Source organism: Sciurus vulgaris, assembly GCF_902686455.1.
Source record: "Sciurus vulgaris genome assembly, chromosome: 10".
In the NCBI taxonomy this organism is placed as follows: domain Eukaryota; kingdom Metazoa; phylum Chordata; class Mammalia; order Rodentia; family Sciuridae; genus Sciurus; species Sciurus vulgaris.
In genome coordinates this window covers 72,045,854-72,065,412 of record NC_136470.1, presented here as the reverse complement: position 1 = coordinate 72,065,412, position 19,559 = coordinate 72,045,854, and the positions used below count along the sequence as shown (strand labels likewise).

Below are 19,559 nucleotides of genomic sequence, written 5' to 3'. Positions count from 1 at the left end.
GTTACTTCCCTGGAACTTAGTCTGTGGACTAGATGTTCCATAGCTCTGGCTAAAGGTTTGGATGGAAGGGTGTTTCCTTGCTTTCTTGAGATTCAGGGCTAAAGGGTGGATCCAGTTCCTTTGAGCCTTCCCACAAATTATTCTCAGGGTCTACACAAACCCCAGGTCCTTGAGTTCCCCTGAGGTCATTCTTGTTGCTCATCCAAAGAAAATGTGAGAAAGTGGCCACTTTAAAACCACTGCCCTCCATTGAGTGAGGAAAGACACTGGACTCAGAATACAAAGCCCTGGTGAGAATCTCACTACTTCTGCTTGTTAGTTCAGTGGCCAGCGACTGGTCAGTTATTTTCCCTGACTTCTTCCTTCATCTGAGAGAGGGCCAAATGGCATCTGTCTCCCACATGGAAGTGAATATCAAATGCAACGTGTGGGAGCTGGGTCTACAGCAGGTTTATTCTTTGTGCCTGGGGCAGGGAGCGTAGCCAGATGCAGGTGCACCTACCCATTCTGCACTTGGAGGGCATGTGAACTTGAGCAAGCCCCTTTCAAAGTTTTAGCCTCAATTTCTATAAAATGGGACTTGCTATAGTACCTATCTCAGAGAGTTCTGAGGACTAAGTGAGATTTTGTGTAAGAATCACTTAATATACAGCAAGTGTACAGTGAACATCAGTTATCTGTGGGTATGTTTTTGTATAAATGGGTGCATTAGCTCCTCGTGCTCCTATCCTACAATCCAGAATTGCTGCAATGAGTTCCCAGAATGGTATTCAGAGCCAATTTCAGTAGCATTATGTGCTGTATTAATTTTTTTTTTTTTTGGCTGGTTAAAAAAGAGGGAAAAACACTCCACAGGCCACTCATGGTACCCATGGCTGTATTGTGAGGAATCAGTGAATATTCTATGACCATTGAAAGGTAGATAGATCATTTGAGGCCAGTTTAATCATTGCCTCCAACTTTCTCTATAATTCTGAAATCTTACCCTTTTACATTCAACCTCTGATTTGCTCAAACCAGCCCTTGAATTCTTGGCTTTAGGGAACCTCTGTATTTCTTCAGTCTACAAGTGCATCCTCAGAGGTTTAAGGTGACTTTACTTCCTCCAGAGCCAGAAGAATTAGTTCTGATCCAACCCCAAGTTTAAATCCTCTTTAATTAGCAACCCCCTTTATAGTTTCCAAAGGACATAGGTCCCTGTGGATGATCAGATCATCCTTACCCTTTTGTTTTTCTCTAGGTCAGAGCAGTACCTTCTGCTGCCTCCACTTCCTCACGCTGCCTCTTTCTCACTCCTATAGGAAAGCAGTATGTCCCCTGGGTTTTATTTCTGCCTCTAGGCTCATTGAGACTTCCTGGAGCCTTTGCTTACTGATGCTTTCTTGGCCGTGTTTGTATCATTTGAGATGTCCTTGTCAAATCAGTTCTTGGATCATCTAAAATATTAACCTATCTGAATGCCCTTATGCTGATATCCCTTAAACAATCTCTTTATGACTCCAATAAAAAGTGGAACAGATTTACAAAACTTATCAAGCTTGAGGGGGACTTTCTCTTAAAGCACTTTCACTGTTTTTCCAATCTAGGGTGAGCTTGTTTATGGGAAAGGCAGTGGGTTTGGAAAATTGTGGGTAGGAAAAACATCACAGGGACTGACGTAAAAGAGAAGGAAACAGAAGTCAAAATTTGCTCCAATGTTGCATGACCTCGTGTTTTCGTTTCATTTCCTCAATAAATATTTCTTGACAAACAGATAATAAAGAATTGTGGATAAGACCACCAACTAAGCAAAAGCAAATCTATAATACTAAGTTCTTGAAGAATTGGTAGGTGTCCTTTGGCAGTTACGGAGGGTAACTCAGGGATGTGGGGGCTGCCCTGCTACATCTGCACTGGCTTTTAACCCCTTCCAGGACAGAGAAGTCCTTGTTCCTCTTCAGATCTCCCACAGTGTTTGACGTGGTGCTGGGCCCATGAAAGGTCTTTAGTGAATATTTGTCAAATTTGCTAAACTTCAACAAGTATGTTAATATTTATTGTAATGGGGAGGCAGAGTATTCAGTGCTCATGAGAACTTAAATTCTTTTCTTGAGTAACATACTCTTGAAATGTTGGCATGTCATTCATACTGCTTCAGGTTCCTCTCATAATCAGTCCCTTCAAGATCCAGAGGTCATCTCTAGGATCATCTTCGAGATCCTTGCTCATCTCTAATGAGGGCTCCAGGCGGTGGATGGAGTGTTCTGCCTGGCCTGGGGAGGATCGCACTGGCTTCGAAGCAGAGAGATATGGGTTTGAACCCACCTCTGCTAAGCACCTTCTGCACATTATTTGACCAGTTCCTTGACCCCATCATGTCTCATTTTCTCATCTAAAATGCAACTAAATACCTACACATCAGATAGGATTAGATTGAAAGTCAGCAAAAGCCCAAAATATTAGTCACTTTAGAAATAAAGAAGTTTGTTTCTCTCTGATGTATAAAATCAGAAGTATTCACCCCAGGCCTAATGTGGCCCTGTTCCATTAAGTCCTCAGGGACACAGGTTCCTTCCAGCTCATCAGAAGGTCATCTTCTTTCTCCGAGCCCAAGATGGAGCTATAACATTTGTTCTTCAGATGTATTAGTCCATTTATCTATTGCTATAACAAAATACTAAAACTGGCTAATTTGTAAAGAAAATACTTTAACTCCTCATTTTGGAGGCTGAAAGTCCAGGATCAGATGGTTCTATCAGTTTGGCTGTTGGTGAGGGCCCACTTGGCGGGGTCACTGTATGGAGGAGGACCTCAGGGTAGGAGTGTGTATTAGAGGCAGAGATCATATGGCGAGACAGGAAATCAGAAAGCAGGGGGAGCCAGACTTGCCTTTTTATGACAGGCCACTCTCTTGTGAAGTAACTGGCGTTCTACAAGAACTACGTTAATCTCTTCCCAGGGCAGCACCCCCAATGGCCTGATTACCTTGCACTAAGCCCACCTCTTGTAGGTTCCACTGCCTCTTAGCATCGCTGCACAGAGGACCAACCATCCCACACATGAAACTTGGGGGATACCTCCAACCATAGCACCAGGTAACAGAGTAGAGGAAAATGTAAACAGGAAAAGGGGGAAAGTGTCTTCAAGCTGTTTTTAAGAAAATTCCTGGGAGCCATTATGTGACTCTTCTGATTGCATTTTATTGGTCAGAACTGAATCACTTGTCCATGTTCATCTGTAAGAACAAATGGAAAACACTGACCTCATTTTTTAATAGACCTGGTCTTAGTCTGTTTTGTGCTGCAGTATCCAAATACCTGAGACTGAGTAATCTATAACAAGTCAAAATGTATTGGCTTATAACTCTGAAGGCTGAGAATTCTGGTGATGCTCTTATTGCTGTATCATCACACAGCAGAAAGTGAGAGCATGAGAGGGTCCCAGACTCGCCCTTTTGTAATGATACAATCCTACCCATGAGGGTGGAGTCCTCGTGGTTCAGTCGCTTTTTAAAGGCCTCACCTCTTAATACTGTTTTACAAGGCAATTGAGTTGCAGCATGAGTTCTGAAGGGCCAGACATTCAAACCATAGCAGCTATGTACATGGCCAAAAATTCATTTCTATGAAGGGGAGCATACATGCTGGGAGTCCATGGGGAATTTCTACCTAACCTACTTACAGGGTCTCAGTGAGAATTAAGTGAGGCCATGTATGCAGAATCCTTGTGAAATGCCTCATAGGCTCGGTGGGTAGGAGGAAGGAACTGATACCCATCTACCAGGGCTCCTGAGGATGTGGAAGGATAATACTGGGGTCTTGAAGCTACTATGGGTCAGAAACCAGTGCCTGTTCTTTGACCACTGGCACTTTCTCCTTCTTTCCCACGTAGGAGCTGATCTTGTGATTAATGAAGTGATGTGGTGGGACCATGGAGTGTATTATTGCACCATTGAGGCCCCAGGGGACACATCAGGAGACCCCGATAAGGAGGTGAAGCTTATCGTCCTGCGTAAGTGCTGCGGAGCTTTCTGCTTGACCAACCCACCACCGTGACAGTTTTACCTAGGGGAAAACAAAGAACAAAAACCAGAAACAAATAAACCTGTTATTGTTGTTGGATCGTGAACCTCTGAAAGTTTCCTTATCAAAGCTAAACTTATTTTGCCAATATATTGGTCAACCTTCCTGTGTAGGTCAAGAGCTGTGTTGGCTCAGATCCCTAAAACATTAGAGCTGGAGGGAGGCTTTCTCCTGAACGCCCATTACCCTGCTACTCGTCTCCTCCCTGCAGACTGGCTGACGGTGATCTTCATCGTTCTGGGAGCGCTGGTCCTCTTGCTGCTGATTGGAGTGTGCTGGTGCCAGTGCTGTCCTCAGTATTGCTGCTGCTACATCCGCTGCCCCTGCTGTCCTACCCGCTGCTGCTGCCCTGAGGAAGGTGAGAGGGGACAGACCAGCCGTAGGGTGGGGTGCACTAGAACTCAGCACCTCAGGCAGATGGGCTTCCCATGCCCAGGTTGAAGTCCTGGGATCTTCCATGTTCTCCTCTATGCATTCTCCCATCACAGGCTCAGAGATTAGCCTCAGCCTTGCAGATGATGCCTGGGGAAGCTGCAGAGCCTCGTGGAAGGTGGCTGATAAGAGAATATCTGCCTGTCCACCTCTTGGTTTTCCTAAAGCCCCTTTCACGTATCTCTGCCTACTGGTGGCATTTCTTCAGTGTTCCTGATTCACCTGCACTACAGGCTTTGCTTCCAGCACTGACCTTGCTTGGGCATGAGGTATCTAGAGCCAGTGGTGTGAGAGAAGGCTACCTGGAAAGGAAAAAACAAAAACAGCACTCAGCACAACGCTTCCGATACCAGATGTGGAGGGTGGTTCCCTCCCCCCATACCATGTGGTTTTCCAGCAGACACCAACTGGGTGTCCCATAATTTAACTCACTTCTGACAGCTGTCTACCTGGAGATAGCAAAAGATCCCACAGGTTAAGAGCTCACTCTTACAATTCCTCCCCACGTCTGATGGTAATTGTAAGTAGTAGGCTGTCATCTATTTTTCTGACCAGCCGACTATAAATGGGGAGTTCCCCCACCCACCCCCCTCCCACCCCCTCAGGTTCTATTAATTTGCTAGAATGGCTTACAGAACTCAGGGAGACACTTCATTTACATTCACCCATTTATTACAAAACATATTTAAAAGATTCAAATGAACAGCACAGAAAGAGACACATAAGGCAAGGTTTGTGGAAGGGGAGACGGAGCTTCCAAGCTGTTTCAGTTGCACCAAGCACGTTTTAAACATATTCAGTTTACCCAGAAGCTCCCTGGACCCAGTCCTTTGGGGTTTTATGGAGTCTTCATTACATAGGCTTGATTAGTTAAATCACTGGCCATTGGTGGTCAACTCAACCTTCAGCTCTTCTCCCCTCCCAGGAGGTTGGGAGTCGGGTGGAGTGAAAGTCCAACCCTCTAATCATGTGTTTGTCTGAACTATCCAGGGCCCCGCCCCCACACCACCACCAGTCATCTTATTGTCATAGGAAGACACTCATTACTCTGGAAGTTCCAAGGATTTTAGTGCTGTACCAGAAACCAGAGGCAGAGTTCAAATATATATATTTCTCATTCTATTACAGTTTCATGCTACTCCTTCAAGATGATTGAAAAAAGAGGAGAAAGGTTTTAAGATCAGTGGTTCTCAAACAAGCTCACTTTAGAATCAAGTGGAGGTTCCTTCAGAGTGAATTGCTGGCCCCACCTCCAGAGTTTCTGACCCAGTGGATCTGGAGTAGGGCTCAAGAATTCGTATTTCTCAAAAGTTCCCAGGTGATACAAAGCTGCTAGTCTGGGAACCACATTTTCCCCTCCATGTGTTAGGGGCAGGGAAGAGGGAGCAGAAGATCTTGCTCTTACCTTGTTCTTTCTTAGGTCTAAAATTTGATCCTTTAAAACAGGACTATAACATGCCTTCAATTTGGCTGCAGAATACATGGTAAAGGTGAAAGAATAAAAAGTTATTCTATGATGATTTTTTCTTCTTGAATGAATGGAGTAGAATCAACTGCTTTAAATGAAAAGAATTATTTTAAAATAATATTTCCTTTTCCTGATCATGTAAATAAAGTACCACATTGTGGAATATTTGAGAAATTCAAGAAAATGTAGACTAATCTGAGTACTCAGAGACAATCATTCTTATCATTTTGGTTCATTTGAAAGTAAAGGTTTTAAAGGCAAATAAGGAATCGCCCATTAAGGTAGAAACAAAACCTAACATCAAGGTCAAGAAGGTCATTGGTCTGAGTCCCATTTCAGGCCTGTGCTCCAAGGTTGCTGTCTTATAGGAAGAGAGAACTAACTTTTACTGGGAGTCTACAAAGCATATGTCCTTTGTATATATTTCCTCACAACAACCCTAGAAGTCAGATGTCATCGCTGTTTAACAGATAAAGGGATTGAAAGTCAGAAAATTCTCACAGCTAGCATGTAGCAGAAGCAGTAGAGTGCTCAGTGCATCTAACTGTGAGCATCTGTGTGTCCCACAACAGGGGCTGCCCGGGCCTCTGTGGGTAGATCACCTTGGGATGGGCTGAGATAACATGAACTCCTTAAAGAGGAGCTGTCAGGGGCCTCAGGGAGAGAACCTATGGGGAAGTCACAGTTGTTGGATAGTAATATGTGAGATGGGAGGAGAAAAGTTCATGCAGGATGCTTTCCTAGTATCCCTAGGCCTGTAGGGCATTAAAAACAGGCAGAACTGGGGACAAAGCTAGCATAGATGATAAATGCATCCAACCAGTGAACTGAAAGAGGTTCAGGAGCAGAATAGTTTTTCCTGAGTGACTGGAGTTCATTGAAAAGGACTGGTAAAAGGAAGAATGCAGGCCACAAATAAAGATCCTGGGCTTGAGCAGATGAGGTCACTTTCAAAGTGCGTCACTAGGGCACGCTGTCCGAGAAGTTTGATGACAAGAGGAATTGTGTGGAGGGGAAGGAATTGTTCATGAAGGCTCTCTGATTAGGGGAAGGGGATTTAGACTAAGGTAACTTTAAGTGTGTTTGTAAGTAAAACACGGAGACAAGGGCAGATCGCTGGAGGGTAATGGCGCCAGGATAGCAGGGGTGGGGCGGGGGGATGTGGCTACAGCCTACAGGGAAAAATCTCCCCAGGAAAGGGAAGGGAGTGAGGCATCCTGACCTCTGAAAAAGGCAGAGGAAGTCACTTAATGTGGAGGAGGATTCATTCAGGTGTAAGGGAGGAAGCTGGTCAAGCTCACGTCAGCCACTCTTGATTTCAGCAAGTTAAAGCACTAGATGCAGAAGGGAACTTCAGGAAGGATGCCCGAGGTTCTGGAACTTCTCTAACCACAGCCCCACTTCCCAACATGCAACCACCTTCCTGGGAGAGGTAACAGAGGAGTAGAGAGGAAAACAATGAAAGTGACACCAAATTTTAATAACTTATGATTAAACAACCCTCAGTAGGACTCACAGATGAAAGTTCTTGAAATCGAGTCATTTTTTTTCCATGAGAACCGGAGAAACATCTTTTCAGTCCCTAGATTGGTTATTGGCCCCGCTCCTCAGAGAACCTCTAGGCACACCCTAGTGCAGGGCTAGTTCCTTGTCCTCAACAGTGATGATGTCATCAGTTGAAAGTTCATGGGGAGGGGAAGCCCTGAGAAGTGGGGAATGTTTAAAGTGCTGCTGGAGAGGAGGGAACGCATGCGTGGTCGACAGATCGACCGACCCAGGAAAGCCCAATTGGAAAGAGCGTGATCTGAGGTCAATGACCTGACTGGGACCAGGAAGCAAGGCTAGTGGTTCCCTAAGGCTAAAATGACAAGAGTTCAAGGGTTCTAGGAGTCCAGGGAGCTCTTGAGGATGTCACTGAAACGGCTGGCCAATCAAGTTAGGGAAGACTAGTAGTTTGGAAAAAAAAAAAAAAAAAAAAGACCGAGTGACCCTGAGTAAAAGCAGGACAGAGAACAGGTTTTGTAAGAGTAGAAAGGGGACGGTAAGGAATGGTAAGCAGTTTACCAGGTAGATGAAGTTAGGGGCATCAGTTTACATGGTGATGCACACAGAGGACACCTGCTGGAGGAGAGGGAAGGTGCTGGTCTCTGTAGGAGGGTGAGGTGTTGAGTGTCACTTTGTCACAAAGGGCATGTCTTAAAGAATGTGACCTGAGCCAGGTGTGGTGGTGCATGCCATAATTCCAGCTACTTGGGAGACTGAGGCTGAAGGATTGCAAGTTCAAGGCCAGCCTGGGCAACTTGGAGACGAGAGCATGTCTCAAAATAAAAAAGGGCTCGGGTTGTAGCTCAATGGTAGAATGTCCTGGGTTTAATCTCCAGTACTGAGAACCAAGATTTTTAAAAAAGAAAGAAAGAAAAAGAGTACAACCTGTCTTTTCCTCAGAAATAAAGATTAATATGCCTTTGGTGATTTAGTCTCCTGTGAGTTCTATGGCAAAAGAGGTAGTTTATTATAACAATGAGAGCCCTGTCTATTGACTGTCTGTCATCTGTTATGCATTTGATGTGTATTGCCTCATTTAACCTCAACAACCTTGTGAAAAGTTATCACCTCCAGCTCAGATTAAGAGAATGGGCTCAGAGACTGGAAACTCACTCAAAGTCCCACAATTAGTACATGCTGAGATGCAAATTGAAGTCCATGAGACCCTCAAAGCCTATGTGTAAGGAAACCTATCCCTGAAGGTCATGTCTCTCCAAGTGTAGTTGAGGATCCTTTGCAGTCACCTCTAAGTGACTCCCAGCATTAGAATAGAGAGCTTGTTGAGAACACATGCTTTTTTGCTTCTGTTAGACCAACTGAAGGAAAGTCTCCAGGAGTGGAACCTAAGGAAGTAGCCAAATGGAGGAATAGTACCATCTGAAAGAAGCCAGGATTCAGTTAAAGCAGTGGAGGTAGACAGAGTTGTTCCCAATGGAATCAGATGTTCCCAGGCCTCGGGGACAGAGACTAGTTGAGCCACATTTTGAAAGTTGTGGAACTGAGTTAGATATAAACTGAGGAGGTTCTCCTGGGGAAGGTTTATTGGCTTCATCACAGAAAATAAAAGAGCCTAGGGATACTATGGTACAGCAATAGGCTTGGGCATTAGAGAGACACAGGTTCACACCCTGGCTCTGCTGGTCACTGTGAGACCTTGGACTGGGAAGGGCTCCTCTCCCAGCCCAACTTCCTCATCTGATTCCCACATGAAGAGATTTCTCAGAGGATTAGTTAGTTTATGGAAAATGGCCAGGTGTGTTGAGCAAAGCGTGGTGCCTGCCCATGGTGGCCAGTAGAGGGAGCCGGGGGAAGCACCTGTTAGCAAGAGGCAAAGTGCTGAGCTTGTGAACTTGTCCTCTGGGAGGCTGGAGGGCTGTCAGTTGGTAAAAAGGCGTGGCAGCTGGGAGCTGCTTCAAGTTTGCATTCAGTTTCCTCCAGGCTGGGCCATGACTCACCATCAGGACTGGAGCTGCAGACACTTCTGGGGACTCTATTTCCACTACTTCCTGTTATGTTGGAAGTTTACTTCGCACTGGAGCCTCCAGGTAGCCCTCCAGAGGGCCCCTTTGCCACTGGCCTCAGCAGACCTTCTACCCTGTGTGGCTGGGTCTAGAGTGCCTGCCTTCTGCTCCCTCCTGCTGTTCTGTGAGGAAGGCTCAGGCAGAGCCCTGCTGTTTTCCGGGTGTCACAGGGCCTGGTGAATGCAGAGGGTGTTGAGAGTACCAGGCTGGGGGTCTGTCATGGCTCATAGCCCAAGTATAACAAGCAAGTTCATGTTCATGCATGAATAGGCAGAGACTTCAGGAGTCATGCAGTGCTCAGCCACACTACCTCAAAACAGAAATTTGTGAACAAAAACAAACATGTACTTTTATTTTTAACTTGTACTCCTTATAGTTTGTGTGCTTCAGATGAGCTGCACCTGGGGGACTGGAGTGACTTTTCTATGGACCCCTGTGTGACTTTTTTTACACTCTTTTCTTTGCCCTGAAGAGGAGTGGTATTTCCCTTCCCACTTCCTGAGCCCATCCTATCACTTAGAGATTCCCCCTACCTAGGGGAAACCCCAATACTTAAAAAGTGAGGAGAAGAGTAGAGAGGAACTGCTGGAACCTCCTTCAGTTTTTGCATCTTCGGGCCTTTCTCCCACAGAGCTCTCCCACCCAGGGCTAGTGTTTCAGATAGAAACACCTTTGGGCGTCATGTTCTTCCCTTTGCTTCCACTCAACAGACAGCCCCAAAGCTTGTCTAGCTGGCAGACCCAAGGAGTCCCCAACCCCTGACTTACAGCTTCCTCTAAGACCTTTGCATCTGTGTCTTTTATTTCTAGCCTGTGGCTTCTGGTTTTGCTGCCTGTGATCTGCAATTTTGTTGTCTGCTAGTATCTATGTATCTACCTATACACTTCAAGTGATCTGGGAGTGGGCAGGATGATGAAGTATTTTTGAGGCTAGGAAGTTGAGTTTTAAGAGTATGTTTTCCTTGAAGAAGTTATAGTCTTATCTACAGGAAATTTATTCCCAGCTCCTTGCCAGAATCATGGGTGATTCAATACTCCCTTAACTCTTATTCCCATGGAGCATGGGTGAGAATGGACTTGGAGGAGAGAAGCTGGCCTCGTTAGGTTGACAGGAGTGAAGTGGTAGGTGTGGGGGCCTTCCCCCGGCTGAGGGTCGCATTTCTCCTTCTTCCCCTGCAGCCCTGGCCCGCCACCGCTACATGAAGCAGGCTCAGGTCCTAGGTCCTCAGATGTTGGAAAAACCCCTGTACTGGGGGGCAGACAGGAGCTCCCAGGTTTCATCTTATGCAATGAACCCGCTGCTGCAGCGAGGTAAACCTTGCCAGAGTCTTGGGAGGGGGAGGGCAGAGGGCATGGTTAGGACATGGGTGCATCTGGGCCTCCGTGACCATTATGGGGGGTGTGATGGGAAGGAGTGGAATCGAGGTAAACAATGTGACTTTTGATGTCCTGATTTTGAGGTGTTTGTTTTGAGCCAGTAGTTCTGCATGTTCTGTCCTTGTCTCCATTCAGATTTGTCCTTACGGTCCAGCCTCCCACAGATGCCAATGACCCAGACCACCACTCACCCTCCTATCACCAATGGTGTCCTGGAATATTTGGAGAAAGAGCTGCGGAACCTCAACCCAGCCCAGCCTCTGCCCCCTGACCTCAAAGCCAGGTCAGGCCATCCCTGCAGCATGCTGTCCTCCCTGGGCTCTGAGGTTGTGGAACGCAGGATCATCCATCTGCCCCCACTGATCAGAGACCCACCCTCCTTGAGGAGGACCAGCGACTCCTCACACCAGCAGTGGCTCACCCCAATGCCCTCCAGACCCTGGGATCTGAGGGAGGGGAGAAGGCAGCACCACTACTCTGATTTCCACCAGGAGCTCCAGGACTGGGGTCCAAAACCCTGGGCCCTGGGGAGAAGACAGCTGGAACACCCAGGGAATGGAAGGTACCACCATTCCAGGCGGAGCAGGTCACCCACGCCCTGGTCAGACAAGGACAGCCTGAGCGATGGTCCCTCGTCCAGGGAGGCACGCTGGCAACCCAGCCACCCGCCTCCCAGGAACCACCGGGAGAGACCGAGCAGGTCGAGGCCCGAGAGTGTCCCTAGGCGCGGGAGGCGCAGGGCCAGCAGCAGCTCCCCGCCACCGCCCTCAGGCCTCAGCTCCTGGAGCTCCGAGGAAGAGGAGAGGCTGCCCCGCAGCTGGGGGACCCGCCGATCGCACTCCCCGAACTGGCAGGAGGAGAAGCCGCCCAGCTACCGCTCGCTGGATGTCACTCCAGTCAAGAATGGCAGGAAAAAAGGGAGTGTGGAGAGGCGCTCGGTAAGCCTGGGGCATCCTGCTGAGGGTTGGGCGTGGGCAGAGGACCCCTCCAGCCAGGCTTGGCTGCAGCCGGCATGGTGCCTCCTCCTCTCCTGGTGTGCTCCGAGCTCCCCACGGGCTGGGTGAGTGCGGGCTCCAGGGCAGAGGCTCCCAGCTTACAAGGGCTTCTCAGCCCCTCACTCCTGCTCTCACACGGTCCTGTAGGCAGGTACAGTAGGGTCCTCCTGTTTCACAAGTGAGGAAATGAGGCTGAAATGACTGACAATCTGAGTGGGGGTGCAGGCCTGGGCCTTCACCCTAAGGCTTTACCTTCAATTTTTTTTTTTTTTTTTTTTTTTTTTTTTTTTTTTTTTTTTTTTTTAAGGCTTTGCCTCCTGTCACAGCTGCCTGGCTTTGCTTAGCAATGGTTATTTTCATATCCCAAATTAGAACAGGCAGGGGGCCTGAGGACGTTTGTCAATTCGTGCAAAGCTCTGGTATGTGTGAGGATCAGGCCTCTCAGACTACCCGTGGAAGGGGCCTTTAAACTGATAAAAACTGGCATCCGAAACATGGGTAAAATTTTAGGATGCTGTGAACAGACAAGGTACCAGACATAGTGATCACCCTACAAAGGGAACACAGGAGGACATAAGCCTTTCGGGTCGCCAGATATAGATCTTTCTTCTTTTTTAAAAGATCATTATATGATTAATACAGCCAATTGACAGACTCCCTTTAAAGTTGCTAATTGTTGCCATTGTTCAAAAAAATTAATGAACTTTTCAGAAACAATTTATAGGCTATCACGAAAATCTTTTTTTTTTTTTTTTTTTTTTTTTAAATTCAACTAAGATCTTTTTCTCTTCTGTTGAGATAGTCAAAGGAAACTGTACACAGCTCTAAGGGAAGTTCCCAGAGAGTAGAGGGATATTTTAAAAAAGTGTGGTCTCTCATGGGCTCTGAAGGATATGCCTTTCATTTGGAAGTATGTGCTCTGCTGTGACTTTAAAAATAAAAAAATCCATCATACGTAGTGTGTGCAAAGGAGTAGGCCCCTTTCTAGAGCAAATCTTGATGAGAGAGCAATTTGTGAGGAAGGAATGAAGACCAGTAGACATTTCTGAAGTAATCAATAGCAATTGTGGCATATTCTCCACAAGTATCCCATGAGAGACAAAGATTAGCAAGAGTGTAAATAGCTGGGGTGCACAACTGGGGACATCTTATGCAGCAACTCATGAATCTACACAGCAGGCAATCTGAGTCCATGTGAGACTATGATTTTCTGATACTCACCTCTACTCTGGAACTTTCCCTCATACATTCCCTGACTAGCTCAAGAGAAGCAAAAGAGAGTAGTGCTTGCAGTTATCCCTATTTGTGGATGGCGAAACTGTTCTTCCATGTTAGCATTAAGAAAATTAAATCTTGAAAGAAAGAGCAGATTTAGTCGAATCTGGGATAACTGCAATTACAGTTACATTCTTCATATAGCAACTAAATATGTCTCTTCATTTTAACAGAAAAAAATGTAATTTTTAAAAACTTTGGCCCAAGATCTGAACTGTTTTCTTCTATGTTAAATCTTTAAGTTAAATTATGTAACTTCTAAGTGGGAGAAGGGTAGGGGGATATTAATTCTGTTCCAAATACTGGGATAAATCCTTTTCAAGTCCTATTTCATTTAATCCTCACAACCATGTGGAGCTCAGAGAAATTAAGTAATATGCCCAAAGCCACAGAACCAATAGAGAGTGAAACCCAAGTTTAAATATCCCTCTAACTCTTGAGCCTGTGCCTTCTTCAGTAACTCATAGTGCCACCTTAGAAAAATGAAACTTTAAAGATCACTTATAACAATATATTATAGGACAGACCCCTCCCGCAAGGGACCTGCTCCTTTGCACACACCGTGTATGATGGATTTTTTTAAACAGTAGAACACACACTTCTAAATGAAACATGTAGCCTTCAAAACCCATAAAAGACTACATTCTTCTTAAAATATCCCTCTATTCTGGAGACTTCCCTAAAATCTTTCAATAGTTCCCTTTGACTATCTCAATAGAAGTAAATGAGAAGAAGATTTTGGTCAAATAGAAAAAGATTGGGAAAGACGAGGAAGAAAGATATTTTCTAATGATGTTATTTACTCCTAATTTGATGAAAGTATCATAGCTTCTCTATCATCAAGATGTACACAACAACAATTCTACCACAAGTGAACCAAATTTTCAATCATAAAGTCATTCCTAAGAGCCAAAGATTTTTTTCAAGGTCATTTTAAAAGTTTGGCAACTTGGGGTCTCTTTGAGTTTTTTTTCCCAAAGAGTTACACTTGATCACATTCAACCTTCCACTCATAATCTGACAGTCCCCAAAGACCCAGGGCCAAAGCTGAACTGGCAGATTGGTTATTTTCAAGGGCCCAGTGTTTGTGTTAAATAACACAATAGCTTGAATTTTGAATGTCTTTAGTAGGGATGAGAATCTTCAGGTCAAAGTCTTTCTCCTGCTTTCCTTGGTGGGCCTGAGTGCTCTCCACACAGGTTACCATCCTAGCCTTGCGGCTTACAGCTAAATTCACACATTATAGTGTTGTTAGGCCACTAGATGGTGATCTTTGATCATGTGCCACTTGAAATTTGTCTATTTATAGAATTAATAGCATATATCATTATTTTCTTAAGTTGAACTTTAGCTGTTGAAGCATTACCATAACGTCAACAAAACATTTATTAAACATTTTTTAAGTCTTCATAGAAATAGGAATTAAACTAAATATTTTTGGCTTACATGGAACCTTCTCTTCCAAGAGTAATGTTTAACAAACAGAAAACAATGGCTACTGGGTCCGCGATCTCATTGGACCTGAAATAGAGAACTATTCTCTGCACAATGCCCAGAAGATGGGTCTCGCACCCCACTCGAGATAAGATATCACTTCCACCAAAACTACAGTCTCTGAAATATAAAAAACAGAAACTTGGAGCTTTTCACTCTACTGATTACACACTGAATGGTCCCTGTGTTCCTGGTCGCCTTCAAATTGATGATCTTTCTTTTCAATCTTACCCTAATAGAAGGGGTTTCCCAAGGAATTTCTGGGTTGTTCCAAACTTGGCCCACACTTATCTGTTCTAATACCAAGAAAAAACTACTGTTTTTTCCTCTGGACTAACCTCAGATTTTCTGTAAACAATCCCAGTTTTTTTCTTTTTGTCTTGACTTTTGATTTAATAAAAAATTACATTAGGATTTTTGTAGTTTAAATCTGCTTTAAATAAAATATCTACTCCTTCAGCCTTCTAGGTCTTCCTTTAGCAAGTCCTGGACAAGTTCCTTTTGATCCATTTCATTCTTTTCCTGTGTCAGAGAATATTCATCTCAGAGTATTTTGATTTAAAATCATGCACCCTAAAACTCACTTTCCTAATATATTGGAAACAGACTTTTTACAGCAACATGAATGTCATACACAGATGATACTTTTGGAACAGTGTATTAAAGGGCAACTCCCTTATCTTCCTATGAGCTATAACTGTAGATGTTCAAAATGAAATGAAATGATCTCTACAATATAGAGAAAGATATTTGAGAAATCCCCTACAATACATTAGAAAAATTTGAGAAATCTAAACCATAGTTTCTCCTCTCATCCAACAAGTAGAAAAAGCTCAAAGACCAAGTGGAATAACTTTTGAAGAAAAGCCACTGAGTTTGGTGAAGAAGAGGTAGTAATTTTTGAAAAATAACTCCAGAGAAATACTAAGGTATGAAGCTAAACATTTTTAAAAAGGGTGGAAAGGAATGATTCAGGAGATATAAATAGAAAGAGGAACACTTTCTAGAATGAGAGGTAGAGAGATAAACTGATGAATGGAACAGGGCACCTCTATTTTTTTTTTTTTAAGTCTACAGGAGACTTGAAAATGTTTTGAAAACAGCAGGCAAGAGGCAGAGTGAATAAGACTAAGAACTTTTCAGAAATTAAAGTTGTTTGAGGGAGACTGTGGGGACCCCTCTGCCATGTCCCACGTGGAGGAGAAAAGGGTTAACTACTGGAGGAGAATGTTGGCAATTTTTCTATCTATTACCCAAAAATCTTCTCTACTCAATAAACACACAAGAGCCAATGCTCTTTGTAAATGAGAGGGGGCATGATGGGTCTGGCCATACCAGCTCTGGCCTCTCACAACAACTCACCCAACTCTCCTTTACTTATAACATACAGGTAAAGCAGGCAAGGACCGGGAAGAGCTTCTTCTGTGATGGACAGGATAGAGTAGAGTTAGGGGAGCCATTCTCTTAAGGGGGAAAGTTCCAGAAGGAGACAGGGAACCACTCCCACGCAGCACCACATGCTTCCCTGAAGTTCCTAGAAGCCAGGCCTCTGTGTCCCATGGCTCAGCCTAGTCTGATTCTGCTAAATAAGGATTGCTTCCCACAGGAGACTGTAAAGGAGGAAAATAGAGGAAACTAAGCCTGGGGAAAGAGGCTGGCTATGAACAGTCAAGAGGATTTTTCAGGTGCAGATCTGTGGTACCAGCAACTGCCACTCACTAGGGTCTGTACCCACACACCTTGTATATTGTATGCACAGACAGCAGATTACAGCTAACTGGATTGTTTTGTGTTCTTCTCTTCCTCAGGAGAAAGACAGCTCCCATAGCGGAAGGAGTGTGATCATTTAGTCCCCAGGCACAGCACCACTTCTGTGGCTACTTCTTGGTTCCTGTGTGTCATCAGTATCACCAAAGTTCCCAGCTGACTTGGGGCAGCAGGGGACACTGCAAGTTTGCATCCAACAGCTTTGGCTTAGATTCTGAGAATCAAATAGAAGAATTTTAAAAACAAGAGTTTGAGGAATCGATGACTAGTTTTAGCCTTGGTTTATGCTCTCTGCATAATTATACAATCTCTGATATGCAATGGACCCTAATTGGGATGTGAACCCTCAGGAACACAGTAGCCTGAGTCTTCATGAGGTTACAGTGCTTAGGACTAAGGCTGTTCTCAAACTGAGAACTCAGGAATCTTTAAGTGGAGATGGAAAGTGCTTTAGGAACAGGAAATCGATGGCATATTGGGGGAAAGTTCCCATGGGAACCTCTATTGTCTCTCTGTATTGTATATCTTAGGGGACCTTCTGTTTAGAGTCTGCTGCCCCCATCTCCAGTCCTGAGAACTCCTGAGTTTTTGGTCCAAAATAGTACAAAAATTCTGCAGCTGCGAGCCCTTTCTCAGGCTGTTTATTATGCATTTAGAAAAATCACAGGAAGCAGTTTTGCACAAACCTTATTCCTGTCTTGTTCTTCCCTCTCTATATCTAATTTATATTTTCTTATATACTATGTATCCATTAAAATCACTTTAAATGTTTCTTGGTAACAACACAGTATAAATAAATAAGCAAAATAAATAAATGTACTGGACTGAGGATTCTGCCCATATAAATACTATCCTCTGGTGTCCTTGATCACAGTAGCTCATTCCTCTCCCTCAATCTAATGAAGTCATTGATAACCTCACACAAGGGGACCAGTTTGGAGTTCTGCCAAAAATAAACAACTAGGGGAAGCCCTCTCCTTCCCTCCTGGACCAGAGACTCCTCTTTTGAGGACAGATTCTAAAGTGAACCTAAGGAACCAACAAGAGAGACTCAGGTAAAGCTGATGACTCAATGAGTGACATTGCACTGTTTCCTGAGACCCAAGACTCTCCTCCGTTGCTCCAGAGAGACTAGAGCTGACCCACAGAGCCAGGAGAAGAAACCTGTCACAGCTAGCAGCCCTGCAGCTAGCAACCTGGTCCTAGAAGCCATTTTGTAGAACCAAGACTCTCCTTCTTGACCCAGAGAAACCCAGGTAGCTGGGGGACCAGCAGGACTCCCCCACATTTCTACCCCATCAACAGATATCTGAGAGACCTGCCAGGGGATATTCCTTCTGCTCCCTCACAGAACACCAACAGACCAGTGGAGCCCATGCTCCACTGAACCAAATGAACCAACCGAACCAAAAAAACACAACAAGGGCTTTGGAAGTTGAACTTTCATTGGACAATAGGCAAAGACCTGTATGCAAAGAAAAACAGTGACTCCCTGTAAGATGAAATATTTAAATAGGACCCAGAGTCTCCTAACATAACACACAAAATGTTCAGAATATACATTAAGAACCAAGAAATCAACTTCATTGAAAAATAAACTGATGCTGCCACTCCACTCAATCAGATGTTAGAATTATCTGATAAGAGTTTTAAAAGAAACATAAAACTACTATGAAGATCAACTACAAATATTTTTGAAACAAATGAAAAATTTTTTTAAATCTCAGAAAAAAATTTTAATAACAAATGGAAAGTATAGAACTGAAGAATACAATAGCAAATTTAAAACTTGCTAGGTGGGTTCATCACCTAGGATAGAGGATAGAATCCATGAGCTGGAAGGCTGAGCAAGAGAGACTGGAAAAAATGAGCAGAGCCTCAGAGTTCTGAGGACAATAACAAAATACACAACATTCGTATCACTGGATTCCCAGGAAGTGAAGAGAAAGAGAGTGGGGATGATTGAATATTTGAAGAAATAATAGCTGAAAACTTCCCAAATTTGATGAAAGACTCCAACCTAGGGATCCAAGGAGTAAAATCAATTCCAAACAGGGCAAATCCAAAGAAATCCATGCCAACACATGTGATAATTAAACTTTTGAAAACTAAAATTAAAAAATCATGAGAGCAACCAAAAAGTGTACTATGTGCAGGGGAACACCAGTGGATTGTTCATCTGAACCACAAATAAGGAAATGATCAAATATTTCTTAAGTGCTGAATGAAAAGTTCTGCCAACCTACAATTCTATATCTGATAAAACTACCATTCAGGGATGAAGGAAAGGTAAAAACATTCACAGATGAGTGAAAACCAAAAGATTTTGTGACTAATAGACCTATCCTTAAAATGCTGTCTAAAAGGAGTTCTTCAAACAGTAAGGAAATGATAAAAGGAGGAAAAGTGGAAGAAGAAACAATGGAAAGACCAGAAATATCGATCCATACAATCTTTTTTTAGAAGTTTTACAAATCATATTTGATAATCAAAACAAAAATTTTAATGTCGTCTGATGCTCAAAACAATGATTTAAAGATGGGAAAGTCAAGGGGATTTAAATGGAAGTGAGGTTTCCATATTTCATTTAAAGGGGCAAATGCTGATACTTGTACATTGTTAAAATTAACATGTAACATCCAGGAAAACCAGGGCACCACATATCTTTTTATGTGAAGAAACAAACCCAAAAGTACTATGAATACATAAAAATGGAATCTGTAAAAACATTTCCAAGTAAACTGCAAAAAGACAAGAAAGGCAAAAAGTTGAATGAGAACCAGTGAAAACAGAGCGAATATAAATAATAGAATAACAGACTAAAGTGCTGTAACATAACAATAATTACCTTGAATGTAAATGTTCTGAATATACCAATCAAAAGATGAAGATAGGGAGAGTGAATTAAAAATAATCTACATATTAGAAACCTCTACTACATATAAGAAACTCCAAATTCAAACACAGATAAATTGAAAATAAAAAGTAGAAAAAGATAAACCACATACACATTAATCAGAAAAAGAAAGAGAACAGTAGTAGCAATAATAGTGTTCAATAAAGAAGATTTCAAAGCAAAGAAAATTACCAGAAACAAAATGGGATATTAAATAACAATAAAAGGA

General features: G+C 43.6%; 1 protein-coding gene across 4 annotated transcripts in view; it reads left to right on the top strand.

The window, feature by feature from the left end:
- The window catches only part of ILDR1 (immunoglobulin like domain containing receptor 1), a 33,623-nt gene extending 16,348 nt beyond the window's left edge, over nucleotides 1–17,275 (top strand). For 3 of the 4 annotated variants that reach the window (XM_079155928.1, XM_079155926.1, XM_079155929.1), the window contains 5 exons: nucleotides 3,871–3,990; nucleotides 4,273–4,419; nucleotides 10,706–10,837; nucleotides 11,039–11,841; nucleotides 16,476–17,275. In XM_079155928.1, coding sequence (XP_079012054.1) covers nucleotides 3,871–3,990; nucleotides 4,273–4,419; nucleotides 10,706–10,837; nucleotides 11,039–11,841; nucleotides 16,476–16,517 — 1,244 coding nt within the window. In that variant the 3' untranslated portion in view covers nucleotides 16,518–17,275. The remainder of the gene's footprint in view (nucleotides 1–3,870; nucleotides 3,991–4,272; nucleotides 4,420–10,705; nucleotides 10,838–11,038; nucleotides 11,842–16,475) is intronic. The other variant, XM_079155927.1, reaches the window with a different exon arrangement.
- Nucleotides 17,276–19,559: the final 2,284 nt, after the last annotated feature.